This window comes from Thunnus albacares, chromosome 15 (assembly GCF_914725855.1).
Source record: "Thunnus albacares chromosome 15, fThuAlb1.1, whole genome shotgun sequence".
Classification (NCBI taxonomy): domain Eukaryota; kingdom Metazoa; phylum Chordata; class Actinopteri; order Scombriformes; family Scombridae; genus Thunnus; species Thunnus albacares.
The window spans coordinates 22,974,101-22,998,455 of record NC_058120.1 but is presented as its reverse complement, the minus strand read 5'-3'; the positions used below and the strand labels follow the sequence as shown (position 1 = coordinate 22,998,455).

At 40.0% G+C, this 24,355-nt stretch overlaps 2 protein-coding genes across 4 annotated transcripts in view; both read right to left on the bottom strand.

The window, feature by feature from the left end:
* Positions 1 to 537: 537 nt before the first annotated feature.
* Positions 538 to 19,582, bottom strand: dcaf5 (ddb1 and cul4 associated factor 5). Its single transcript, XM_044374005.1, has 9 exons — positions 18,628 to 19,582; positions 15,758 to 15,901; positions 15,071 to 15,107; positions 14,824 to 14,963; positions 13,127 to 13,256; positions 11,630 to 11,843; positions 8,518 to 8,584; positions 6,629 to 6,756; positions 538 to 4,555 (listed from the first exon to the last, which is right to left on the bottom strand). Exons 1-9 carry the CDS (start codon positions 18,842 to 18,844, stop codon positions 3,203 to 3,205), a joined length of 2,430 nt encoding a protein of 809 aa, XP_044229940.1. The 5' UTR covers positions 18,845 to 19,582; the 3' UTR covers positions 538 to 3,202.
* Positions 19,583 to 20,950: 1,368 nt separating this feature from the next.
* The window catches only part of pacs2 (phosphofurin acidic cluster sorting protein 2), a 67,482-nt gene continuing 64,077 nt past the window's right edge, over positions 20,951 to 24,355 (bottom strand). For all 3 annotated transcript variants that reach the window (XM_044374002.1, XM_044374004.1, XM_044374003.1), the window contains one exon: positions 20,951 to 23,917. In XM_044374002.1, coding sequence (XP_044229937.1) covers positions 23,799 to 23,917 — 119 coding nt within the window. In that variant the 3' untranslated portion in view covers positions 20,951 to 23,798. The remainder of the gene's footprint in view (positions 23,918 to 24,355) is intronic.

Here is a 24,355-nt window from a genome sequence, read left to right as displayed (position 1 = left end):
AGGGAGGGTGTTCTACGAAAGAGCATGCGTAACCGGTTAACTTTCCCTGGATAAATAAAGATTAAAAAAACTCCATTGTAAGTTCACTAATGAGTGCCGTTCCAGCCAAAGAGTAACTGTAAAAGATATGAGACTTTATTCTTTAAAGGATTTCATAAAAAATTCAACTCTTCAAATCATTTTGATTGATGTCACAGCTGTAAAACTGCTGTTGTTAGCCGTTAAAAACAAGCTGACTGTGTTATGCTCCTCTGCATCTGCAGCCTGTAATTAATCATTAAGCCATATGCGACCCAGCCGGCACACTCCAGTCAAAATGTAAACAACCCTAAAGTATATGATATCCCTATTTGAATACTCATCCCAGGGGGAGCATGAGGGTTAAATGAAGGGTGTCTACTTCCTGGAGATAAGTGACGGCCACACTGAGAAGTTCTACAAACAACTTGATAACCCTCGACTGCATTTCTGTCTGCCTTCATATTACTACTTCACCATCAGCCCGTAATACTGTACCATGTGTTTTGTGTGTGTGTGTGTGTGTGTGTGTGTGTGTGATTTTTCCTAACAACCACTGGTATGCCCTCTGGTAGTCTGCTTTTGTCTGGCAAGGAGAATGAAGAATAGTTCAGGCTGTAAGACAAGAGACAACTGGCATCGCGGTTTCCTCAGACAGCAATGACATCATGTGTTTCATAGACAATCATTACACTGTTGGGGAATCTGAGGGGAGGCTGAGTAGGCGTAAAAAAAAAAAAAAAAAAAAAAAAAAACTAGTCCATTTATGGTTATTCACATCATGATGTGTCAATATCCTGTCCTGTTCTGTTGCCTTTGGTGTTCTTTAAAAATTTACTTCATATTGACCTACTTGATATAGTTTCATGACTAAAGGTGATAATACGGTGACGAAATCCCATCAGCAGACATCAGGCTCGTCACTACTACTGAGAAAATTGAGGTCATCATGTCTGCCAAGGAATTTTTGGGAGTTTTACAGATTAACAGCTACACATGGTGGGTAATTAATCAGCTGATTCCAGTATCTTTAGATTCAAAATAGTTCAATTTGACTACTACTACGACTAAGCCAAATAAAACAAATAGATAAATTATTCACAATTTATCCACCAGAATTTTATTTTCTGGCAGTGAAAAGAGACGCTTTGAGACCACATCACGTGATCATTTAAATACGACAAGATTAAATAATTCTCTGAGTGGGAGGGTGTGTGCTTTGGGGGGGAACTTGGACTGCAACCTCAGAATGTCAAATATTTTGGCTGCACCCCTGACGGACATGATGCGACAATACCCTGCACTATTTAGACTGTTTTGCTTATCCGTTTACTGTTATGAGCTGATTTGCATGAAGTTTCAGGCCACCTGAGAAAACATGTAGCTGAAGTTAAAAGAGAAGAAACAACTTTCCAAACTCATATAACATAAAATCTACAGACGAGCAACTGAAACTTTTTTTCTACAGAACTACTTGTAGTTGAAAACATTTCTCTTATGTAATTACCTCTCACAACTTGTACTGTATTAACATTTTAAACTACAGTAAAGATTGACACTTCATTCTCAACCTTGAAACAACTCTTAGGGTCTTATAGGGTCACCACAAAATCCATTTAGTAGCTATTCTTGGGCTTTCGATTGTATCACAGGATCTTCCTCAGCGGACAGTGTTGCCCAGTTGTCATGGAATTGTAAATAGCAGTTGAAATTTCCATTTTTTCTTGTAATTATATTGTTTCCTCACTGTTTCCATGCCAACAACAAGCTTTCAATTGCAACTTTCAAACCCGCAAAGACAAGTAGCGCTTAGAAACCTTAACATCTACGACTCCACAATAACTCTATCTGCTGAGGAAGATCATGTGATATGACTGAAAGCTTCAGAACAGCTACTAAATGGATCTTGTGGTGAGGGAGTTTTCACAAAGTGGCCCAAGACTTCTGCACTGTACTGTCCCGTACTCATAAAATCCATCCACTCAAAAAGGCAGATTCTTCAGAGATGTGGCTATATTTGCGTTTTGTAATAAAACTCTTTGTGACTTTTGAATCACCGTTGTAATTCTCAGTGATTTATATGTTTTGTTCAAATTGGCAAACTGCTAATAACGGCTGTAACTATCCTCTAAATCCAAGATGGCTTCTGGTCCAGTCAATAAAATATTCTACTCTGGCTGACACCGGTTGCTCAAGGTCACAGGCAGCTGAACGGGCTTCACATTTCCTTCACAAGGATGAGTTGAGGCTGTGTTGCCATGACAACGTGGTCAGCAGTTGGTAGCGGTGGGACCCAAATCTACAATAAAATAACTCGTTTTTCCATTATTTCAGACGGACGTGTGTAAGATGAGCGAATGTTTCACCACTCGAACCGTGTTGTGAATCAGTGGAGCCCCAGGAAGAAGTTGTAGCATTATCACTGGAGAACAAATGATTCTTTAATTGCAGGAAAACAAAAGCGAGCGCTGGCTTGTAATGGTACCCAGGGGCTGGATAATGAGACAAAAAAACAACTGGTAGAGACACTGAAAGTATCATTTTCAATGCACAGCTTAAACAAATGGTGCTCCTTAGGATTTCTACGGAGACACAGTCAATTCTTCAGGCACCCTGAAGCAGTCTCAGCTAACAATCACTTAAAAATGAAAATAAGCCCAATCAGATTTAAGCTCAGTGTGAAACACAAGAAATTAAAACGCTGCAAAGCTTTTGTCCTCCATAAGACTTTTTTTTTTTTTGTTATGCTTGGAGGTGCTCCAAATCCTGGGTGGAGCTCTGTGCAACAACCAGAGCATGAGAAAGAAACACTGATGCTGCAGGAAAATAAACGAGTAGCGCTTCACTTAAAATACCTTTTGTTATCGACAACATTTAGCTTGTGTTTTTTTTATTCCCAATCTTTTAATGTCATCTGTGGTTTGACCTCAAGAATGACGACACGTTCCAATTCATTTGTTCTGAAACAAAAAATAATCACACCTTCTTTTTTTTTTTTTTTTTTTTTTTTAAAGTTCCTTAACGTCTTCTGCTTGTCAGCAGTGTGAGTTCATATGTGTCACATGACTTCAACAAGGACGCAAAATGAAAAAAGCTGAGTTGTAAAAACCCATAGAAAACCCACTTCCTAAATTAAGTCTGTTAACAAATGATTTATTTCCAGGGGTGGAAGAAACAGGTGTCATTATGTTTTTAACTTCTTTTCCGAGGGTGAGGATCCTGACTCGCCCTCCTCTGATCTCACATGAGTCCGTTTCAGAGCGCTCTGTGCCGGGCCTTTTTGAGAGGACGGCCCGTCTCTCTGTGGCTTGTTGTCTTCCTCTGATTCTGAGGACACATGGAGGTTCTCACTCATGTATCCTGGTGCCACAGTCCGGTGCTGCCCGTTCACTCCGGGGCTACGCCGGCTCTGAGTGTTACTGTCTACAGCCGCCGAGCTGCTACACGCCTCTCCGCTATCGGAGCTCTCTAAAGAAGCCCTCCCTTCAGTCCTGTGTGCATCCAGTGATGGAGGAGATGCAGCTGAATGTCTTCCCTGCTCAGTCCTGTCACTCCCTTCCTCATTCTCTTGACTCTCGGGAGACATTACTGGGCTCAGACACACGAAGTCCGAAGGGCTCAGACATTTGTCCTCGTCTCTGCCGCCGCCGATGCACGGCTTAACTTCGAGAGAGTTTTGTTCCTCGCCGGACGAGGAGGAAGACAGGTCATCGATCGAGATCGACGGGTAACTGCAGGAGTCGATCGCTGAAAACAGAGCCTGTACGGACTCGGGTCGCTCCTCAGCTCTTGAGACCACGTGCATGCGTCGCCGCCTCATCACGTTGCGCCGCCTCACTGCGCTGCGACGTTCCTCGTCGTCACTGCTGGAGCTGGAAGTGGATGTGGAGGAGCTGGAGGCTCCAGCAGGAAGTGAAGGGGAGGAGGTGGGGCTGGACAGTGTGGAGTTGTCCCTGGGGCTTGGAGAACGAGGCCGAGGCATGGGGTCGAGCCAAAACTCACTCGAGTCTGAGTCCTCGTTCACCAGGAAGCCCGACTGGTGCCTCTGATGCCTGCTTCGCCTCCTCGGCTGCTCCTCCCCGTCTGCTGCAGCTTGCTCTTCCCCTCCTGAAGCATCCGGTCCAGCCAGGGAGGAGGAGGAGGAGTTATCAGAGTCACTGTGGTGAGCAGCAGCAGCAGCAGCGGCGGCAGCGGCAGCAGCAGCAGCGGCAGCAGCCGAGGCAACGACGGGAGCCGCCGGTGTAGCCCGCGTAGAGCGGCGGCCACGGGCGTGGAGCTGCATGATAGCCTCCTCGCTCAGGTCGCTGTCAGAGTCTGAACTCCAGCCCTCGATTTCTCGACGCACCAGCGAGTCAAAGAAAGCCATCATGCGCGGGTCCTCCTGGATGGACTGGCTGACGTAGTCGTGAGACAGACCGCTGCCGCTGTTGAGCACCAGACTGATGTACTCCTCATGGGTATAGAGGCTGCGTGACTTGTCCTCCACACGGCCCTCCAGGTCTCCAAGACTGTCGGGCTGCTGATAGGGACTCCACACCTGGGGTGGGATGAAAGGATGGAAAAGGGGAGGAAGAATAAAGGAAAGATTTAAAGTTGGGCAGATGGGAAGAGAGAATGACAGAATGAAAAATGATAGGAGAAAAAGTCAGGAGCAAAAAGGGAGAGTTTGAGAACACAGAGTGAGTTATAGAGATTCCCTGTTATTGATAGCTTCTTATTGCAGAACACCTGGACCTGTATCACCTTTCCCTCTGTACAGTGAAACGCACAAAACAGAGAGCTGGTGTTACTGTGCAGACAAAAAAAAAAGAAGAAAAATGTCTCACCCATGTTTGAATGCTTTTGGATGATAAATGTAAATAGTTTCTTCTTCTACTAAATGGTTTACTTTACTTCAGTATCCTGATATGAACCCTATTATACTCTGAGTAAGAAATTGCATATTCTGATGACCTTAACCTGAGACAAACATAGTCGTAGGAGTCAGGATAATCAAATTAATTTATACACTATTTAAACTATGATTAACAGAGATTGTATCATATTGTTTTTACACATCGGTAATCCAGCTGCACCTTCCACTTTATTTAGTGATTTTAAAAAAAAGTGTTTGAGCAATATTTGCACAAAAACATCCACAAGTATAACTCAAGGTAGCACCATGAAGGGGAGATGGTGTTGAATAATGGAGCGCTTATGTGACATATCATGTTGGGTGTGTCTTCAGTCATTAATCAGACTATTGTGTATGGGATGAATGTTGCATATTTCCATACATATTAACAACTATTAGATGTTTAAATGCTGATGTTAAGCTGCTGGCTTATTATCATCCTAACAACACTTTCTCCAGCTGTCTGGCTAAATTGATTTAAAAAAAAGAACAAATGGCTGCTCACTGATAAGAGAAAAAGATAACAAATTAATATATTGTGTTTTTATGAGCGCAGGCCAGTGATGCGTAAACCGACTCAGTCATAGAAAGTGAGAGGTCAGCACCGGGACAATACGGTGAATCATCATCGCTCAGAAAGCTTGTGAGTGAACAAGAATTATAACACACAGCTGCTGTTTTCTGAGCTCATTATTCCAGAAGTGTAAAACCTTAATGTTGTGATGAGTAGCTCTTCAACCGCAGACTCTTTTCAAAGTCCTTTATCCCCTCAGCTGTCCCGCTTCTCAGCTCCTCTTACGCTTATACAGCCTCATTACTTTGTGTTAGATTGTTGTTTGGTTGGCATTTATTATTATTCATGTGTTTATTAATTATTCCACATCTATTTTTTTAAGCTTATAGCCTTCATTGTGAGTGGTGTTATTTCTTCTTTCTTTCCTATCAACTGTGTGTGTGTGTGTGTGTGTGTGTGTGTGTATCTGTTGATCTGGGCAACGAGCTGCTGCATACAATCGTCCTTACGGAGATAAATAAAGTTAATTTGAAACGGAAGGAGTCAACAGATCAAAACGAGCTGCTTGAGAAGACTGAGAAGAATCACTGTGGAGGTTTTAACATAAGAAATATAACTTGATGGATTTATATTTTCAATTTTAAATGCCGGGAAACTTTAGAATTTAAGTTTAAAACAATAAATGTTGATGTTACAGGCTGATCAAGCTTGAACTACAGTGGAAGACTTACCTGTGAGCCTTCTGTATTTGATCCAGGCTACCTTACAATGACCTTAGAGAGCCTGACAGTGTATCATAGTGTGGGTCCGGTTTCAGAAATACTGTATCTGTGGAACCATTTCTATCTTCCCGTGACCCAGCTGTGTGGACTCTCATCTGTTTCAAACTACAGTCAATGATAGGGGAAATCCATCTTTTACACACAGGGAAGTCAGAGCTCTGTCGGTTACTGCACACTGTGTCATCCGAGATCAATGTCTCACTTAAGGGCACGTCTACTGTCTGAACGTCTCAGGACACGCAGAGTCGAATGTCGGGATGTACACTTACAGGAAAAACTACACAAGGTCTTTACCGTTTTCTCTGCTCTTTTTTACTCACCTTTGGGATCTGATCCAGACTCTAAAAATTAGATTTAATCAAGTCTTTCTGAAAAAAAAAAAAAAGACACACACAGATTTATTGATATTCTTTAACTGACCTTGATGACTTTCTCCACGCCGGAGGAGCAGATCATGTAGGTGTGAGGGTTGAAGCGAACCTGGTTCACTATGGAGCGGTGACCCTTCAGGACCATGAAAGCCCCGTTCACCACACGACCAGCGCCACCTTAAAAAAAAAAAAAAAAAAAAAAAAAAAAAAAGAACACCAGGATGTGGGTTAGCTGTCAAAATACATAAACACACAGCCGCAGAGATACAAACCTATGACAGAGCACCTTTATTAAAGCAAACAAACACAGCCGCAATTATTCAACCTGCTTCTGTACCGTCTTCCAGAAAATACAACAGTAGTAAGAGCCGTAATGTAATCCTCATAGTATGCCATTAGTCTGACACCAAATAGGTCTAGTGCACATATTTTCAGTGTGAGTAACTACAGAGAAAATAAAATCCATAAATATGTCAGGAGGTGCCACACAGCTAGAAAAGACCGCATTCTTGGATCGCTGCATTTTGGGGGATTTTCTTCTTAAAATAATTAGATTTGAGGCGTATTCACAGCGAGCATACTGCATGTGTAGGATTTAATTCTTACTTTTCAGCATTTATCCTTTCTTTTTTATTTAGTTTGGGCAGGTGGGAACATTCAGACTCAAGCTAAATTTGGTGCTTAAAGGCCTTCGGCGTCTTACAACGAGTAATGGGATCCTACATAAACACACTATTTTATACCCGAGTTGGAACAGTTTATGTTTTTTTTTTCTCTCTGTGCTCTCCTCACTAGTTTTGAAGGGGGCGGGGCTAAGTTGGGAGAAGATGATATCAAGCGTTTCCGTGCACCAATCAGGGTTTGACTCAGAGTCTGATGACAGTTGGTGGGTTTTTGGGTCACTGTCAGTCGTGATCATATGTAAAAATACTTCCTGGTAGTCAAAAGCTTCACTCAGCTCTTGAAATGTTACATCTACTTCCTCGTTATGGCGCCATCAGATCGTTCATGCATGCCCAAAAACGGCTGTCTGTTCCATAACCTTTGTTGCTAAGGTTGTTGCTAAGATTGCTCCATGTGTTGTTCACATTGTCAACTCGTATATTTCAGAAGTTGACATTTCGAGTAAAGAACAAGAAAAAGAAGTAAAATCCTGCTACTATTGTTTTTGTTTACGTAGCCTCCAAAACTGCTGAGGAGCAGCTTCCTGAAGCTGACCAATCAGAGCAGAGTGGGCTCATCAGGGAGCGGAAGGGGGCCTTAAAGAAACAGGAGCTAAAACGGCCTGTTTCAGACAGAGGCTGAACCGAGGGGCGGCATAAAGGGCCAGTTTAAGATAAATAAAGAGTTGTTTTTTTACTGTAAATCATCAAACAATATTCCAGTAGAGACATGACAATGTGCATATGTCCCCTTTAACAAATAACAGCTAAAGATGTTGTTTTTTTTTCTTTTTTATCATAAATATTCTAAGAGATTTGAGGCAGATGTTGATACAGGATATCCGATATTTACTTATGTCTGGAAGGTATGTTTTGACCAAATGAACTGGGGGGTCAATCCACAGTCTGAGGCTGAGAGAGCACAGAGAAGTCCATCTGTGGTTAAAAGCTACAGCAGCTGGTATCAGGTTTGTTTTGCCTACACAGACGCCATTGAAATCTTCAACCTTGCAGAATGACGGCATTGAATCTTTTGTCCGACAAACAAACTACTTGTGAGTAATGTGGTTCATCTGTTTACAAGCCCTAGAAAATGTGAACAGCGTGAACTTAAAGAAACACAAAGTAAACAAGTGAAATGTTTCCACTACTGCGCAGGGAAAACAGAAGAAATTTAACTCTCACCTTGGGACCAAAGGTTATTAAATTATACTACTGAACATCAGCATACATCCACATAAATATGCAGTCGATGCAGACAGACTGAATAACTCACCTGCTTCTGGGTCTTTTGGGATTTTCCACATGTAGAGGTTGAAGTCGTCTGACCCGGACAAGATGTACTGAGAAGAAAAAAGAAAATGTTTAGTGATTTTAGCGTGTGCTGTTTCATACAAAACATTCCAGCAGATCTCAGGAAAAAAGGTAAATTTGATCTAAAAACACATTGGGAGAGACAAACCCTGGGGATTCAATATATGGTACAAAACCAGCAGATCTTATCACAGTAATGTGTCTCATAATATGCGATCAAACGCCATGTTGACATGACATGACAGTCTGACCTTACCGGAGCTCCTGCTCCACGTCTGAACTGTTATTAGACTTTGTAAACAGATGGTTCCACTTAAACCTGTCGATTAAGGTAAGTTTTGACAGAACAGGGGTGGTGGTTGCTCTCTGTTCTTATACATACATGTGTTTTAAAGCAACATGTAGAGAAAAAAAAAACAAGGGATACAAACTGGCTTTTTCTGCACGGGCTGTAATGGGTTGTTATTTCCAGAATTGAGATGTTTGGTCGTTGAATTTGCCAATTTTTTCGTTGATAAAATGTCCTTTTTCTAGCGTTTGGCTAGAGGTTGGTTTGGTTGGTTTTAAAAAATATTTCCCCTCATTTTTCTTCCTTCATTCTTTTCCTTCTTTTTGTTCAGCTGGATGTTAATCGAGCCTTATTTTACCATCTAGACGCACATTTTTTTGTTGAGTCATTTCCATTTTTGAAGGCATTGTCTTGTGCTGCTCGTTTTCTGACATGCTGTCAAGTCGTGGAATATTTTCGTGCAGTTTTATCTGCCAAACATTTAAACAAATGTCTTTAATTTCCTTCTGTAAATATTCTGTTGGTCTCTGAAGAGGCTATCGATTTTCACTTTTTTTTTTAACTCTTCTACCAACTGAATTTACTTGAATTTTGGTGAAAAAAACAGCAATAATCTACGTCTATGTAAAAGAAACCTACATAAAAATCATTGTTCCTTAAATACAGACTGTTACTCAGACCGTAGTAACTCGAGGGCACATGAACACACTCAAACGAACACCTGCGTGCTCCACCTCAGGTTCCCAGAGGACACGTCAAGCAGGAATGTCACACCCATAACTCCCCTCCCTCTTTCTTTTCCATCAATTTAATCTGGTAAGTTGCCACTCTCTTCCTCTGGTTTCACACCACTCTGAGAAAATCCTCCAATGTCTGTGGTTTTGGGTCTGTATGACGACGTTTCTGAGAATTGAGAGCGGTGAGAGAGAAATGGTGGTACGGTGGGATAAGGCTCTTACTTAAACATGTAAAATCATCTGGTCAAACCTCTATTACCTCCTTTTGTCACATGTCGTGGTTTCTCTTGCTACTTCTTATTTCCTCTAAATTGTCCTTTCTTATTAAAACTAGACATCTAACACGTACACTCCACCAAAGATTTGATGTAAAAATTTTCTTTTTGGTTTAAAGAAAAACTCCAGATTTGATGTCAAACTGAAAGTGAAGCTTTTGATGGTTCCCATAACCCACTGAAATACGTGTAAACACTCAATCACAGCCCATAAGCTCACACATAATGATGTCAAGGCAGTGGGAGTGAGTGGTACGAATTACACTTTATAGAAAAAACAAATGAGAAACTGTTTATCTGCAAAATAAGAACACCATATTGTCTGTTTTTGGCTATCCCTGGAAATTCAATATATGTCAAAATACAAAAACAATGTCACTTTAAAAATATATCAGTCGATATGAATTTTTTCTTACACAAATAAATAAAATAACTAAACATTTTTGATAAGGACCCTAAATAATTTTAGGATCCATTTGTTTTTTTAAACAACTGCATGTACATATGTAATGAGCAAGAAAAATAAACTCTTTCTCTCTGGTGGAAAAACTATGTAAAGGAGACACAGTTAGTACCTCAAACCTAACGTTTACATTTCTGCACTGTAATTTTTTGCGATAAGCTGATATCAGCTGATATATCAGCTCTGTTGAGATATCACTCTAGCTCTACAAGGCTGTACTTTTAAAAGGTATAACAATTAAAACGTTATAAAACCCAAAAGCCTTCAGTAGGAAACTGCTGAGCACTGTCCAACTGACGGTTTTTGAGTATTCAGAGGAGTTGTATGTGTTTATTCATTATCAGTATTAAGCCAAACTCATCCTGATGCCTACCTCTGAAATCTACATCCCATAGCAAAAACAATGACCGCAAAAGGTTAATGAAATGCTGCTTCAAGCAACAACAAACATTTTTGAAAAAGTCTCTACCAGGTACAATCCCTGAGCTGAATGTACAAACAGAAATTCAAAACACAATACTGGAACCAGTGACCCGTCTTTAAATACACATAATATCACTGCACAACAACTAAACTATTATATAAGTTGATACATACAGTATATCTCAAAACACACTGTCTCTGCTGATCAATCAGAGACCAATGACCCTGCTCAAAAGCTCCTCAACAATCCTCCTTGGCAGTCAGTCAACTTGGTGAGCGGATTCAAACCGGCGACCTCACGGTCATGACACGCTTCTGTAACCCTTTAAACTATCTTTTCGCCCATGTAGAGGATCATACTTTAAGCCTTCATGAGCTCTGCTGACACCCGAGGATAATGTTAACATAATAAACATAACTGCGGGGTGATGTCATGTCTGAGGAGGACCTATGGGAGGACCATTGGCTGAGCACAGGCGCTTCTGGTGTCGCTCCAACACCCGAATGTCCCAATTTCACAGAAGGAAACAATATATTCTTCTATTTTTATTCTTTCTATTGACCCCACATGTTCCCAATATTCTCGTTAAAGTCAGATAACACTTTATTTTTACTGTTTGACGTCATCTGTATCTGCTTGCTCTATCAGAAGTTAAATTAAACACAATATATTATATCGAGGACACTTCTTTTATAGTTGCACATGTCCATGGAGTGTATCATTTCATACATATAGTTCTCTTTGTGTAAGCCTGACACGTACAGTATGTTATCTTTGGAAAAATTGGGATCTTAGGATTAATAACAGATGACTTACTTAACTTTCTTTTCTGGTAGTTTTACTGTAGAATTAGTTTTTTAGGGGTTTGTACGACCTGATGACCAACCTGATCTTTGTCCCCGGCGAAGCAGCAGCTTTTCATGGTGCAGGAGTTGAAGTAGCCCTGGTTGTCAAACTGGAAACTGGGCAGGCGGGAGTGCAGCTCGTAGAGGACGGGCGGCAGGCGGCGACGCAACGCCAGCAGCTGGGTGCCCGTGCTGTTGAAGCGAACGCTCATGGCGCTCTGCAGGGACATGCTGCCTCCGTAACGCAGCAGAGAGCTAAGAGGACAGAAGGAGAGAGAATATTGGACAAGTTAAGGTTTGTATCTACCAATCCTCATTTTTTTTTTATCTTCACAAATCACAAATTGAGGCTTCAAGAAGAGCATCTCATCTCTGTTAACTTCCAATCAATGACGTTCTGTTGTTGGGCACGTGTTGGGATATTTCTTCTCTTTTGGTATAAAGTGATTACAGACTGGTTCGGCTGGTAAACACAAGCTTACTGGAAGTGTATAGTGACACGTTTCATGATTTCTTGGTATTGATGTTCCAAGTTTTTCAAATACTTAGATGACTTTAAAGCATTTTCTACTCAATATTATTCATTAAAAAAAAATGCAGCTGACATCATCAGAAGTTACAATATCAACAGTATGTGTCTGTAGCTTATCTGAAGATTATAGCAACTTGTTAAAATAATAAATAAAACGGGTATTTTACTTAACACTTAAACTATAAAAGTATGTGATTGAGTACCTGTTAACATTCCCTCATTGCAGAGAAAGGCTCTGTTTACTTTTACTACTTGTACTAATGACTGAAACATAACCTGAGTGTGTAAACACACACTTAATCCAGTGTTTCCACAGTCATTTTATCAATATAAACTACTGGTTTTTTGCATTGAGACAGTCCTGCAACTGGAAGAGGACCAGTAATCAGGGTAAAAGTGAGACGGCGGCGCCACCTGGTGGATATTATCAGGATAAGTGTGCATCACAAAAAGAGTCGCTCCTAAGACTGAAACAGATTCTGCTGATACAGTTTGCTGAACACTGAGGTTCTTGGGTAACTAAATAAATATATAACCTCTTTGTTTAAAGAAATATAAAAACATAGATTTTCAGGTTATTTCTTTTTCAGTTTGTGTACAGGTTTAAAGCATCTAACTTCTCAAGCACATGATGAAATAAAATCTTTATCATACATGAAATCTAAGTAACAATCTACATGTATTAAAAGACATAAATACATTTTCTGCAGCTGTCCAAACTTCTAAAGGGAACAAATTATCAGCAGCATAAATTTACATGACTTAACAATTATTTTAGTCCATTATTCTACTTTAATTGCTTCACTGCATTATTTTTTTCTAATTAGGTTTATTCTTTTCACTGTTTTCATTGCCTCTATGGTTTATTTGTATGCTTATAATACATCATCATTTTTACTGCTGCTGCAAAAGAAGTTAATTTCCCCGGGGGGGGAGGAACAGTAAAGTTTCAACTTATTTAAAAAAACTGGGTCAAAATATATAAAGCAGGGAACAAATATCAAACCTGCGTGGCTTGCGGATGTCCCATAATCCAACGCCCTCCTTGGAGTTGGCGGTCGCCAGCAGTCTGGGCTCGACAGGGTTGAACATTACGCTGTGGAAGGCTGAGGGGTAACTGGCCAAGCAGAACGGCTCTAAAGGAGGAGATAAACCAGAAAAATGCATTACAATCACATGATAATTAACACTGAATCTTCTGTGATGGATCTTTACATCATTTTGGTAAAAAAAAAAATCATATTTTTAATGATGTAATGTTGAATTTCTGCTCCTAAATTCTACTTTCTCACATCACAGTCGCTAAAACATTCCCAAACTACAGGTGTATTTACATATTTTGATGCATTATCTTTTCGGCCACAGTAAAACTGATAATAATATCCCACTATAAAGATGACAGATAGCTGAGCCAACAAGGGGATATAGAGACATTTCCGTGTAACTTTCATCCTTTCAAACTGGAGCTTTAGTGCTGTAACAGACCGATATAAAAACACCTGCTGGCGGTTACGGTAGATTGATTTCTGCTAAATGTATTATTAGGCCAACTTGGCCACAAGGAAGGCTTCTAAAATAGACGGATGTGGACGTCATGCAAGATGATCCACTGCATTAATAAAGTTATCAACAAGTCTCACTAATCCCGTTTACACCCGTTTCAGTCCGGCAGAGTCACTTAAAATACACGGCGTGATTCCCTGTGAAGAGTTTTCAATCACAACTGTGAGAGAGGACTTTAGACACCAGCTGTGTTTGTGTAATCTTTATTATCACTCAGACTATTGTAAAGGTTCATTTTCTGCCTGGAAACTTCCTCAACATGACTGAAAATTGTAAAAATTTGATTTTTCTACAGGAATTTAAATCACTGCTGCATAATCTGTCTGTTTCTCAACAGGCTGTCGATGTTTTTAGGGGGATTTTAGAGCCTACTGTATCAGTCTCATTTTTATCTAGACGGCTGTTGGGTTGTTTTAAGGAATCTTTTTGTCTTCAGGATGTAATATTAGAGGAATTTAATTCATGATTGACACCTGCAGTGTTTGCACTCTGATACTGTGCTGTATTTTTTTGAGACATATTATCCGTTTTATGTTGTTGGTCTGTACTCGTCATTGTTGCTTCCTATTTGGCCCGGACACTCTTGAAAATGAGGTTTTCCTGGTTAAATAAATAGAAAACTAGCATCCTGCTAACAGGATGGTTACTGCACACGCCAAATAACCGCAATGTCCCTGGTTCGACTCCAGCCAGGGACCTTCGCTGCATGTTATTCCCATCGCTTGTTTCCACTTACCTGCACGCTATCCAATAAAAAAATGCAGAAAAAAAATCATCTTTAAAATAAAATCAATATTTAAACTGATCCAGCACTTTTTACCAATCTGAGCACGAATCTTGCAATTTATTAATTTATCTTCCAGTGCAGAAAACTTCACATGATTTTTATTTTTTTCTACAACCACCTCTAAATCCATTGTAAGCCTCTCCCAGTCCAGCGGTGTGTATTTTCAGACTATGAGAAATCAGATCCTCGTTGGTTCAGAGATATCTATAATTATTAACGTCATTTAGAAGCTGCTTTATCCCCACACGCCTCAACGACACGCGTATACTTTAAACAGGGCTCCGTTTTGAATAGATTTCTGACTCAACTATAAAAAAAGGTATTACATAGTCGTACATGGCATCTCCGCTTACCTCCATGAGGTGGCTCACGAGTGTCCCAGATAAGAACGCGTCCGTCGTCAGACGAGCTGGCAAACACGTTGTCATTGACTGGGCTGACAGACAGACTGTACACGGCATCGATGTGCAGGAACACGTTCAGAGTTTCCCTTCTGTAAGAACAACAATCATCCCAGTGTCAGTTCTTAGTGTGAGTTTAAGCCAAAAAAAGGCTGTTTAAAAAATGTTAAAACAGTATCAGTTGTGTTATTCTACCCACCTCTCCACATCATGAAGAATCACCTGCTCATCATTTCCTATAAAAGAGCCAACAGACAAGTCGTGAAGGGAAGGAATGCGGGTTGTGCGTTCTCGACTTCGTTCTCAGTGTTGATATGAAAAACTGGCATCAGGTGTGTATAAAAAGACGTGGTCAGTCAGTTATCTATCGACAAACAACGAAATCTTTAAACTGCGTCATCGGTCCAACAGATATTTGATCCTCTGGACTTATTTGCATGGCAGCCAGACAGTGGTCAGTAAGCAGCTCACATCACATGCCTCCAAAATATCATACTTACGCAACTTCAGCATCATAAAAAATTCTACCCTTGTGCTGTGAAGTGGATACAGAATTACTGCACCTACCTAAAAGTACCCATTAAACATTTTATCTAACAGAGTGCTTTATTTCTGATCATGTAAAGACTAAGATTAGGTTTCTTTCTGGTTCTATTTGCATTCAGATCTGTATTTCTTTTTACATTTATTTCACTGCACTATACCTGCAGAGTGGCTGCTTGTTATGAGCTGCAAAAAAACAAAAACACATCCCCGAGTTCATCAAAGTTTTCTAATTTAATCAGATCAGGCTGCTGACAGACAGACAACAACACTTCAATTTCTAGGTCAAGGACTCAGAGGACTCAGAGCAGCACAAAGCAGATCTAGTTTTTCTTGCTCTTACCACCAGAGAAGACCTTTTTGTTGGTGCTGTCAAAGGCCAGGCAGAAGATGTTGGACAGGTGCTCCCCTTTCAGTTTCACAGGCTTGGACCGAGCATGGATGGCTTTCTCCATGTGCCACAGAAGGACTCGGCGGTCATCTCCACCTGTAGACACGACGCCATCGATTTTAGAAAAATGCGTCATGTAGTCTAAACATAAACTATGGAACAAAAGAGGATAAGATTGTGTGTAGAGCTGCAAATTAATCTGAAACTACTTTGATAATCAGTTCACCATATTGAGTGATTTTTTTAGGAAAGAAAAAACCAAATTTCTCTGATTCCAGCTTCTTATATATGAATATTTTCTGGTTTCTTTAGTCCGCTATGACAGTAAACTGAATATTTTTGTGTTGTGGACTGTTGGTTGAGACAAAACACGACATTTTAGGTCACATCTTTGGCTTGTGATGGACATTTTTCACCATTTTCTGACATTTTACAGATTAAACAACTAGTTGACTAATCGAAAAAAATAATCAACAATTAAAATAATCATTACTTGCAGCCATAACTGTATGCATGTGTTCAAAAGTACAGCTGCAACTATTAGTCAAGTGACAGAAAATTCATAACCAACTATTTTGATAACCGTGTAATCCCCTTGAGTCATTTTTTTAAGAAAAAATGTCCAAATTCTCTGGTTCCAGCTTCTCAAATGTCAATAATTTAGGCTTTATTTAGTCCTCTATGACATTAAACTAAATATCTTTGAGTTATGGTCTTTTGAGGACGTCACTTTGGGTTTTGGGAAACAGTCATCGACATTTTTCACCATTTTTGGCCACTTTGTGGACTAAATGATTAATCCAGAAAATAATCGACAGATTAATCGATAATGAAAATAATGATCAGTTGCAGCCCTGTTCAAAAGAAACTTGTGCTTTATGTATATAGTGCCACATGTTGACCATGAGCAGCAATCAGCCATGTTCATGCTCCATCAGAGTTCATAATTATACTCATTTGGCCAAGAAAGGTATACACAGTATATATCTTTCAGTCATCAAGGTGGAAAAGTTAATGAGGTGCAAACTAACATTTAAAGATCCAGACAGATTAAGATATATATAAATACTCATCTTGGGACAATAATGTGTGTTTGATATGATTATTCCACAAAAATTAATAATAGCAATAATTACCACTTTAAAATCTGTGTAATATCACAATCTGCTCTCCAGTAGTACTTAAGTATAATTCTGAGGTATATTTTTCTTGAGTATTTTCAATTTGTTACTAAAATTCATATTGAAATATTTCATTTTTACTCCACAACACTGATCTCACAGCTGCTAGTTACTTAAAGATCCCCTCCAGACTTATACTGACATAGAAAAAAAAAACCCTCTCAAATTGCTTGGAACAGTAATGTGTGTCTGATGTGGTTGTTCCACAAAAAAACAGTATAATTACCACTTTAAAATCCATATAATGACATCTACTCCTTCTCTCTTATTAAAAATTCCACTCCACTCCTCCGCCACTAAGCTTTCACATTAGTGATGTTGTTACGTAACCGAGTACACTTGCGTATCTACACACTCACACGGTGGGTGGCGGTATGCGTCTGGTTGGTTTGTGAGCTGCCAATAAACACAAAGAAGAAGAAGAAGAAGAAGAAGAAGAAGAAGAAAAAGAAAAAGAAGAAGAAGAAGAGCACGTTTGCGTCATCATCTATGCAACATTTGTTTATGTTTATTCCTACACTATTCCTACTATTATTGATATTTTGGAGACAATATCAAGAAGGACCTTCTCAGAGAGATGCTTTCGTGGCCACGTTTGAACGGGAAAGTTGAATAGTTATGACGTCACATTCTCAACAGCAGTCCACTTCAAATAGGTGTATCTGTGGACTCTGTATCTACATGACATACCCCCTTAGTTAGTTTTAGGTGAGCAGTGAGATGGTTAGGGTTAGGGGTCAGGTGGGTGTGTCATATAGGTCTGTCCGCTTCCATGTTTTGGTACAGCAGTTTTCACACCTGATGAGTAAACATGAGCTGCACTCAAGACCACCTTTTCAAGTGGATCTGTCCGTTGGTCTGTGCCCGGGTACGTTACACAGTATTCACACTAATCACACAAACTGGACTTTGGGGTCAAGTATACTAAGATCTGGGCACAGGTCCCTGATGTGACAGCCTTCTCAGTGTATGTGCACTGGAAGCTTCAAAGTATCCACATTACACTTGTGTGAGTTGAATATTGGACCAGGACTGGCTTCAAATATAGTTGTGATGTCACCAATCATACTCATAAGTTCACCTCTTAAAATCAGATTAAATGTGAGCTCAGAGAAACTCCCCAAATTCAGCAGATAAATGTGAAAACAGCCTTTCTAGTGTCAAACTCCACTTACATCATTCTGCACAGTGAAGCTCAAACACTCAACTGTAGGAACAATAAGCAAAACATATTTTTGAGTGGAGGGGGACTTTAAGTCAACAGCAGCCCTTATTGTACAAAGTAAACATCCTCAGCACAGTAAAAATGGCAAGCCTGAGGCTATCATACTAGGCCAGATGATTGTTTTTAATCCTCTCAGGACATAAATAGCTTTGTGATTTCAGGAGGTAGCCACGATTAGACCCATCGGAGCGAGAAAATGTGCACTTGAGCGGCCACAGTGATCGTGTTATGGACTGACATATGGGACAGGTCCGGGGGCTGCTGTCCTCTGAGCTGCTCGCTGTTTGGGAGACTGACGTTAGCCTGCTAGCAAGAAAGGCTAGGCTAGCTTAGCATCGGCGTTAGCATGCTAACACATTCTGTCAGTCTCAGCTAGGCAGGTATGGAGGAAGGGGGGGGGGGATTTGTCAACTTACCAGACACCAACCATTCACCGCCGTTGTTGGAGAACTCAATGGCGTTGACGCAGCCGAAGTGTCCGAGCATGTCCTTCTTGTAGAGGCTGGTGCAGCCGGCTAGCCTGCGCCGCTGGAACTCCTCCTTCATGAGCGGCTGCCCGGTCAGCTCTCTGCGGGACAGAAAGCCCACCGAGGAGCGCATACCGCAGCCCTTCAGCTCCTTCATTTTCCACATGCAAATATTAAAACACTGCTTCTGTTTTCACCCGCGGCTCCCCTCGACACCAGCCTGTGCTCGTGTTGCTCGGTTGGTTGTTGTCCTCTGCTCTTGTTTGGTCTACATTATGGTGGATGTCCCCCCCCTCCTGCTGCCTGCTGATGTCGACGTTGTTTTGTAGCAGCAGCGGCAGCAGCTCTGTCTTCACGGCAGTCCCAGCTGCAGCTTCCTGCTCCGGTGGAGGATCTCTCTCTCCCCCTCCCCCCCTCCCCCCGTCTGTCACCAGCCTGCTGAAGGGTGACCACAAGTCAGACAAACGCTGGTGCATTCATTTTGTTTCTTGCTCGCATACAAAGCAACACGTGGAGTAAATTGTCACAATTTTATTGCTGCTCATATTTACCTTCACTTTACTTTAATTGGGAAAAATGTATAGTTTGGATTCACTGAAAATGAGAGAAATCTGAACTCTCAGTTATATCTATTTCATTTGTTTAGCTTGACCAAATTTTATACAGTATTCACAAAGCAAAAAGTCAAAATTTTCAGAGCTGACTTTTAATCTCAAACTAGGGCTGGACCATATATCGACAATATATCGATATCGTGATATGAGACTACATATCATCTCTGAACTCACCAGACTGTTGTAGCTGTTCAGTTATTTGCCTTTACCCACTTTGTAATTATATCCACATTATTGATGATTATTTATCAAAAATCTCATTGTGTAAATATTTTGTGAAAGCACCAATAGTGATCTCTACAAAATTGTCGCAATATTGATATCGAGGTATTTGGTCAAAAATATTGTGATGTTTGATTTTGTCCATATCGCCCAGCCCTGTATTGAACAATACATTTATTCTATATCTGAATGTATAAACAAAAACGTTGTGAAAATACATAACTCCTGTAAGCTTTACAAGATATTTATACCAGTGAAAGGTTCACAATTTTCCAAGTCTGTCTTAAAACAACAGTAAGGAGCCCAAATGAACATTGAAACATGTTTTTCTTGCTGTAATCATTCCTCCTGTTCATACTGACCATTAGAAGATCCCTTCATAATACACTTACAATGCAAGTGATGGGGACCAAAAAGTTTATCTGAAGCTAATATGAAGCTCCATCCGTCCAAATGAGTCAAATCAAGTAGATATCTTTAAACATTACAGTCTTTTTAGTGCCAAAGTCCCTCTTTTTGTTGCTATAGTTCCACCGCAGCTCAACAGAGAAACACAAAGAGGGAATTTGATGCTAAAAAGACTGTAAATGTGGCAGATATCCACTTGATATGACTAACTCAGACTGCTGAAACCTCATATCAGCTTCAGGTGAACTTTTCAATGTATTTTTGCGCAAAACGACTTTGTGGACACACTGTGGATTTTGGCCCCTATCAATTACATTGAAAGCACATTTAAAGAGGATCTTTTAACAGCCAGGAATGATTATAGGGAGGAAAACCTCTTTCAGTGTTCATATGGACACCTGACTGTTGTTTTGAGATAGACTTGAAAAATTGTGAACTTATCCTTTAATTATTTCTTTTTTTAACTTTTAGTCTCCCTGGCGTGTTTGTAGATACAAGTTGTACCCAAGGTGCTGTAAACTTGTCGTATACTTGTTTCAACCAAGCTGTTAAAAATATACATATATTTAAATTAGTGTCATATATTCAAATGTGGAGGAAACGTGAGAAAACATCCTCACCACAAGGTCCATTTACTAGCCCTTCTGGAGCTTATCATATCATCGGATCTTCTACAGCAGATAAAGTTTGCCAGTCGTCATGCCATTGTATTGTACAGTAGACTACAGTGCGAGGACAGTATCACTTTGGTGATTTCTTGTCCATGTTGGTGTAAAAGCTGCATTTCAAAGCATTTCAAAATCTCAGCTGCTTTTTCCAAAGTCAAGAATGAACTGAAAAATCTCAGGAAATAACATTGTTTTTATAAAAACATGACTTATTTTGCTTTTATTTGTGGCTCACACTTATGTTGCCTTCACTGACTGGAGTTTAAATAGTTTTTTCTCCATTTTTATTTACCACTGCATCACTGATTTCACCCAATTCCCAATGAGGAAACAGACTCAACACATGGAAAGAAAAGGACATTTTAGTGTGTATAGTAGTTTTATTACTCCCAGTGTTTGGGATTACAGTGGTAGTCTTTAGGGGAACTTTCGGTTTCAACAAGCCTTTTTTCCGAGACAACATGAAAAAACATAACATCTAAAACATCTTCTATACAGAGAAACAAGTGTATGCTCAACATGAACGGGCTGTAGTGTTCCTTTAATTATTTCAAACCCTTGTTTGAGAGCCAGACAGCCAGAGTGTGATCTTCCCTCCCTCCCATGATGTGCAGGGCCCTTTTTTTTTATTTTAGCAAAGTATGAATAAACAGGCTTGACTGCTTGTGTTTATATGATGCAATATCAAAGCACTGTATTGAGATATTTTGTTGTTGTCAAACCAGAATCAGCACCATGTTAGCTGGGACATTTATTTATATTGATTTGTCAAAATTAAGCAAATTTAGGCACTTATCAAGACATTGGCAAAGGTTATGATGAAACTGCTACTTAAAAGAAATATTTAAGCAAAATACTTTTTCGTTTTATGCGTAATAGTCAACAGAAAAATGGAGCAAAATCTACTGACAGAACATTTTTTTGAAATGTTAACATCACATAACACATTCTAGGCTAACCGTACAGAATATTAAACTAAAAACTAAAACGAGGCCTCACACCGAGCATAAAGTGATATCACGCAGCACTGAGGAGATGCAGGTGCATTGGTTTACTTTGCATATGAACTATGCCACGTCACCGCTGTTTGTGCTGTCGGTCAGCTCAGATACATGACAGATAGTTTCCGTCTTTGTCGTACCTGCAGGTTCCCCCGGGACCAAGTTTAACATACTAATCTATAAAGGACAAACATTTAAAAGTGCTTTACATTAAGGTACCTTCAATACATTCACCTCTACATTATGAAGTCATCTATAATACCACACAGGTAATGAGTGAGCTGCAGTTGATGAGCATTTCCTTTGGCAAAAGTAACATTTGCTTTTTGCAAAAGATATGGAGTGCGTCAGAGGAGTGTGGCGCTTGAGGAAGATGAGTTCAGTCCAAAATAAACATTTTAGGATAAAACTTCAACAAGCTCATCGTTGCTTCATACAGAGGTAGCACTCTGTAAAATTACTTTCTTTTTTATAAACCAAACTTAAAGGATTAGTTTGACATTTTGGGAAATAAGCTTGTTCACTTTCTTGCTGTAGAGTAACATGAGAAGATTGACATCACTCTTATATCTGTCTGTTAAATACGAAGCTGCAACTAGCACCTGATCAGTTTAGCCAAGTGTAAAGACAGTTAGCATTAGCATGACTCTGTCTAAAAGCAACAAAATCTGCCTACCAGCAGCTCTAAAGCTCACTGATTAACATATTACGTCTTAGTTTGTTTAAACTGTACAAAATCCAAAGTGTAAAAATGACAAGTCTGAAGTCTGAAGTCAATGTGGAAGTAACTTAAAGTGCAATTTGACAGCCGCTAGATGCTGGATCCAATAGACTCCAGTTCAAAAAGCGCCAACTTCTCTCTAGAAATACTAAGTTAATTATTTTTTCAATTACTCTTTATGGTCTCAACTGATAAATTCAAGCCCTCTAATAAGTGTGCTGGTGGAAATTATTGCTCCCTTATTAAGATTTAGAGACTTATAGTAGCTTTGATGTCTGCTGTGCGGGCGTTGATTGACAGCTGTGATTGACAGTTGGCTCACCTGCTGCTCTCCCTGGCTCCGAGACATGCTCTGAGTCAGATTATTGTTGCAATATTTCAATATTCGGTTTAATGCTACTTGACTACCTGCCATGTTATCACAATCTTAATTTGGCGGCGTCATATTTAACGTACAGAAACAAGAGTGGCATCGATATTCTCATCCAACTCTCAGTAAGAAAGTGAATGAGGGTTTTTCCCAAAATGTCAACCTATCCTTTTATCCGTTTGTACTCCTGTCTAAAAAGTAGATCATTTTGTGCTATTAATCATTGTGTAAGAGTGATTGTTTTGATTTTATCTTCTAATTTTATGCTTCATTTTGGAGCAAAAACTCTTCAAAACCTCGAGCAAAGTTACCAGGAGGAGAAATTAAAGAAAAGAGGACGGGGGGGGGGGGGGGGGGGGGGTTAAAGTGAAAGTCACAACTAAGAGCGAGGTGTCATCTACTAACAGTGCCAGGTTATTATTCTGAAATGCATTCACACAGTATTCAGTCTATTGCACATAAGATTTCTTCATTGAGTGCAGAGAGCCAAAGGTCAGGGGGCCATTTATCTTTTTCTTCTTCAGGGTTAAGATGACGAGTCTGGAGTCGACAACAGTCACTGGAGTTGAGAATCCAAAACTTGTTCGCCATGGTTAGAAAATAAGATGACCAATCACCTCCTCCACTTCATTACAAGGCAGCTGCTCTTGTATATTTTAATATATTCTTGATTAATTGTGCTGGCCAAGTGCTTAAATCCAACCTCACCAAATAAAAACGATGGCAAAGGGTGAAACCTGGGCACTATAGTATGTTAAAGGTTAGAAGTCTGTCTAATTATTATATAATTAGGATTTTTTTTTCTCAAAAGTCTAAAAAACATCAGCAGGATTTTTTCTTCTTTTAAAAAGCAGAGTAAAGAAATATTCCCTCAGCAGCTTTGCCTTGAGAAGTTTTTACATAAATAGAAAATTAAAAAAACACGCAAAAGATTAAATAATCGGACAAATGCAACAGGGGAAAAGCAGGAGCTTAAATTAAGACGGCAGAATAGACGTGTGCATGGAAGAAAACAGGGAGGAGGAGGTTAAAAGCTGTTGGCACGAGGGAGAGGGACGGGTCGGGGCGGGACGGGAGAGGAGAGCTGTCCTCAGTGGTTCAGTCTCTTAGGTGCTGCTAGTAAGGGCCTTTTGAGTGTCCAAAGATCCCGATTGGAAAGTGTTTGACGTGTGAGGACCACTGTGCCGCCAGCTGGAAAAACTTGACATCGTTCCACTCAACGCCGTCAATCAGCACTGCAGAGAGAAGCAAAACAAATATTACGTTACAGGGCTTAGTGATGCTATACTGAGCAACCCTGCATATTAAATACTGATAAATACTGATTAATACTGATTAATACTAATTAATACTGATTAATACTGTGCTCTGAGAGGGGCTGCAACTATCTATTATTTTCAATTAACTGAATAATCTTTTGTCAGACAACAATTAAAACGTCCATCACAATCTCTCTTAGCTGAAGGTGACGTCTTCAGTTGCTAGTTAGTTCTCTGTTATTTGCCTGATTGACTGATAGCTTCAGCACAAGTTTTGAGTACGTGGTGCTTTCAAAGTGGAAAAAAAGTAGAAAGTCCAGTGTTGTGCAACAGTTTTAGGCACTTTAGATGCTTAGATTTTTACCCATTATCAAAACCATCAGAGAGGCATCTGATCGGTCCAAAATTCATTCT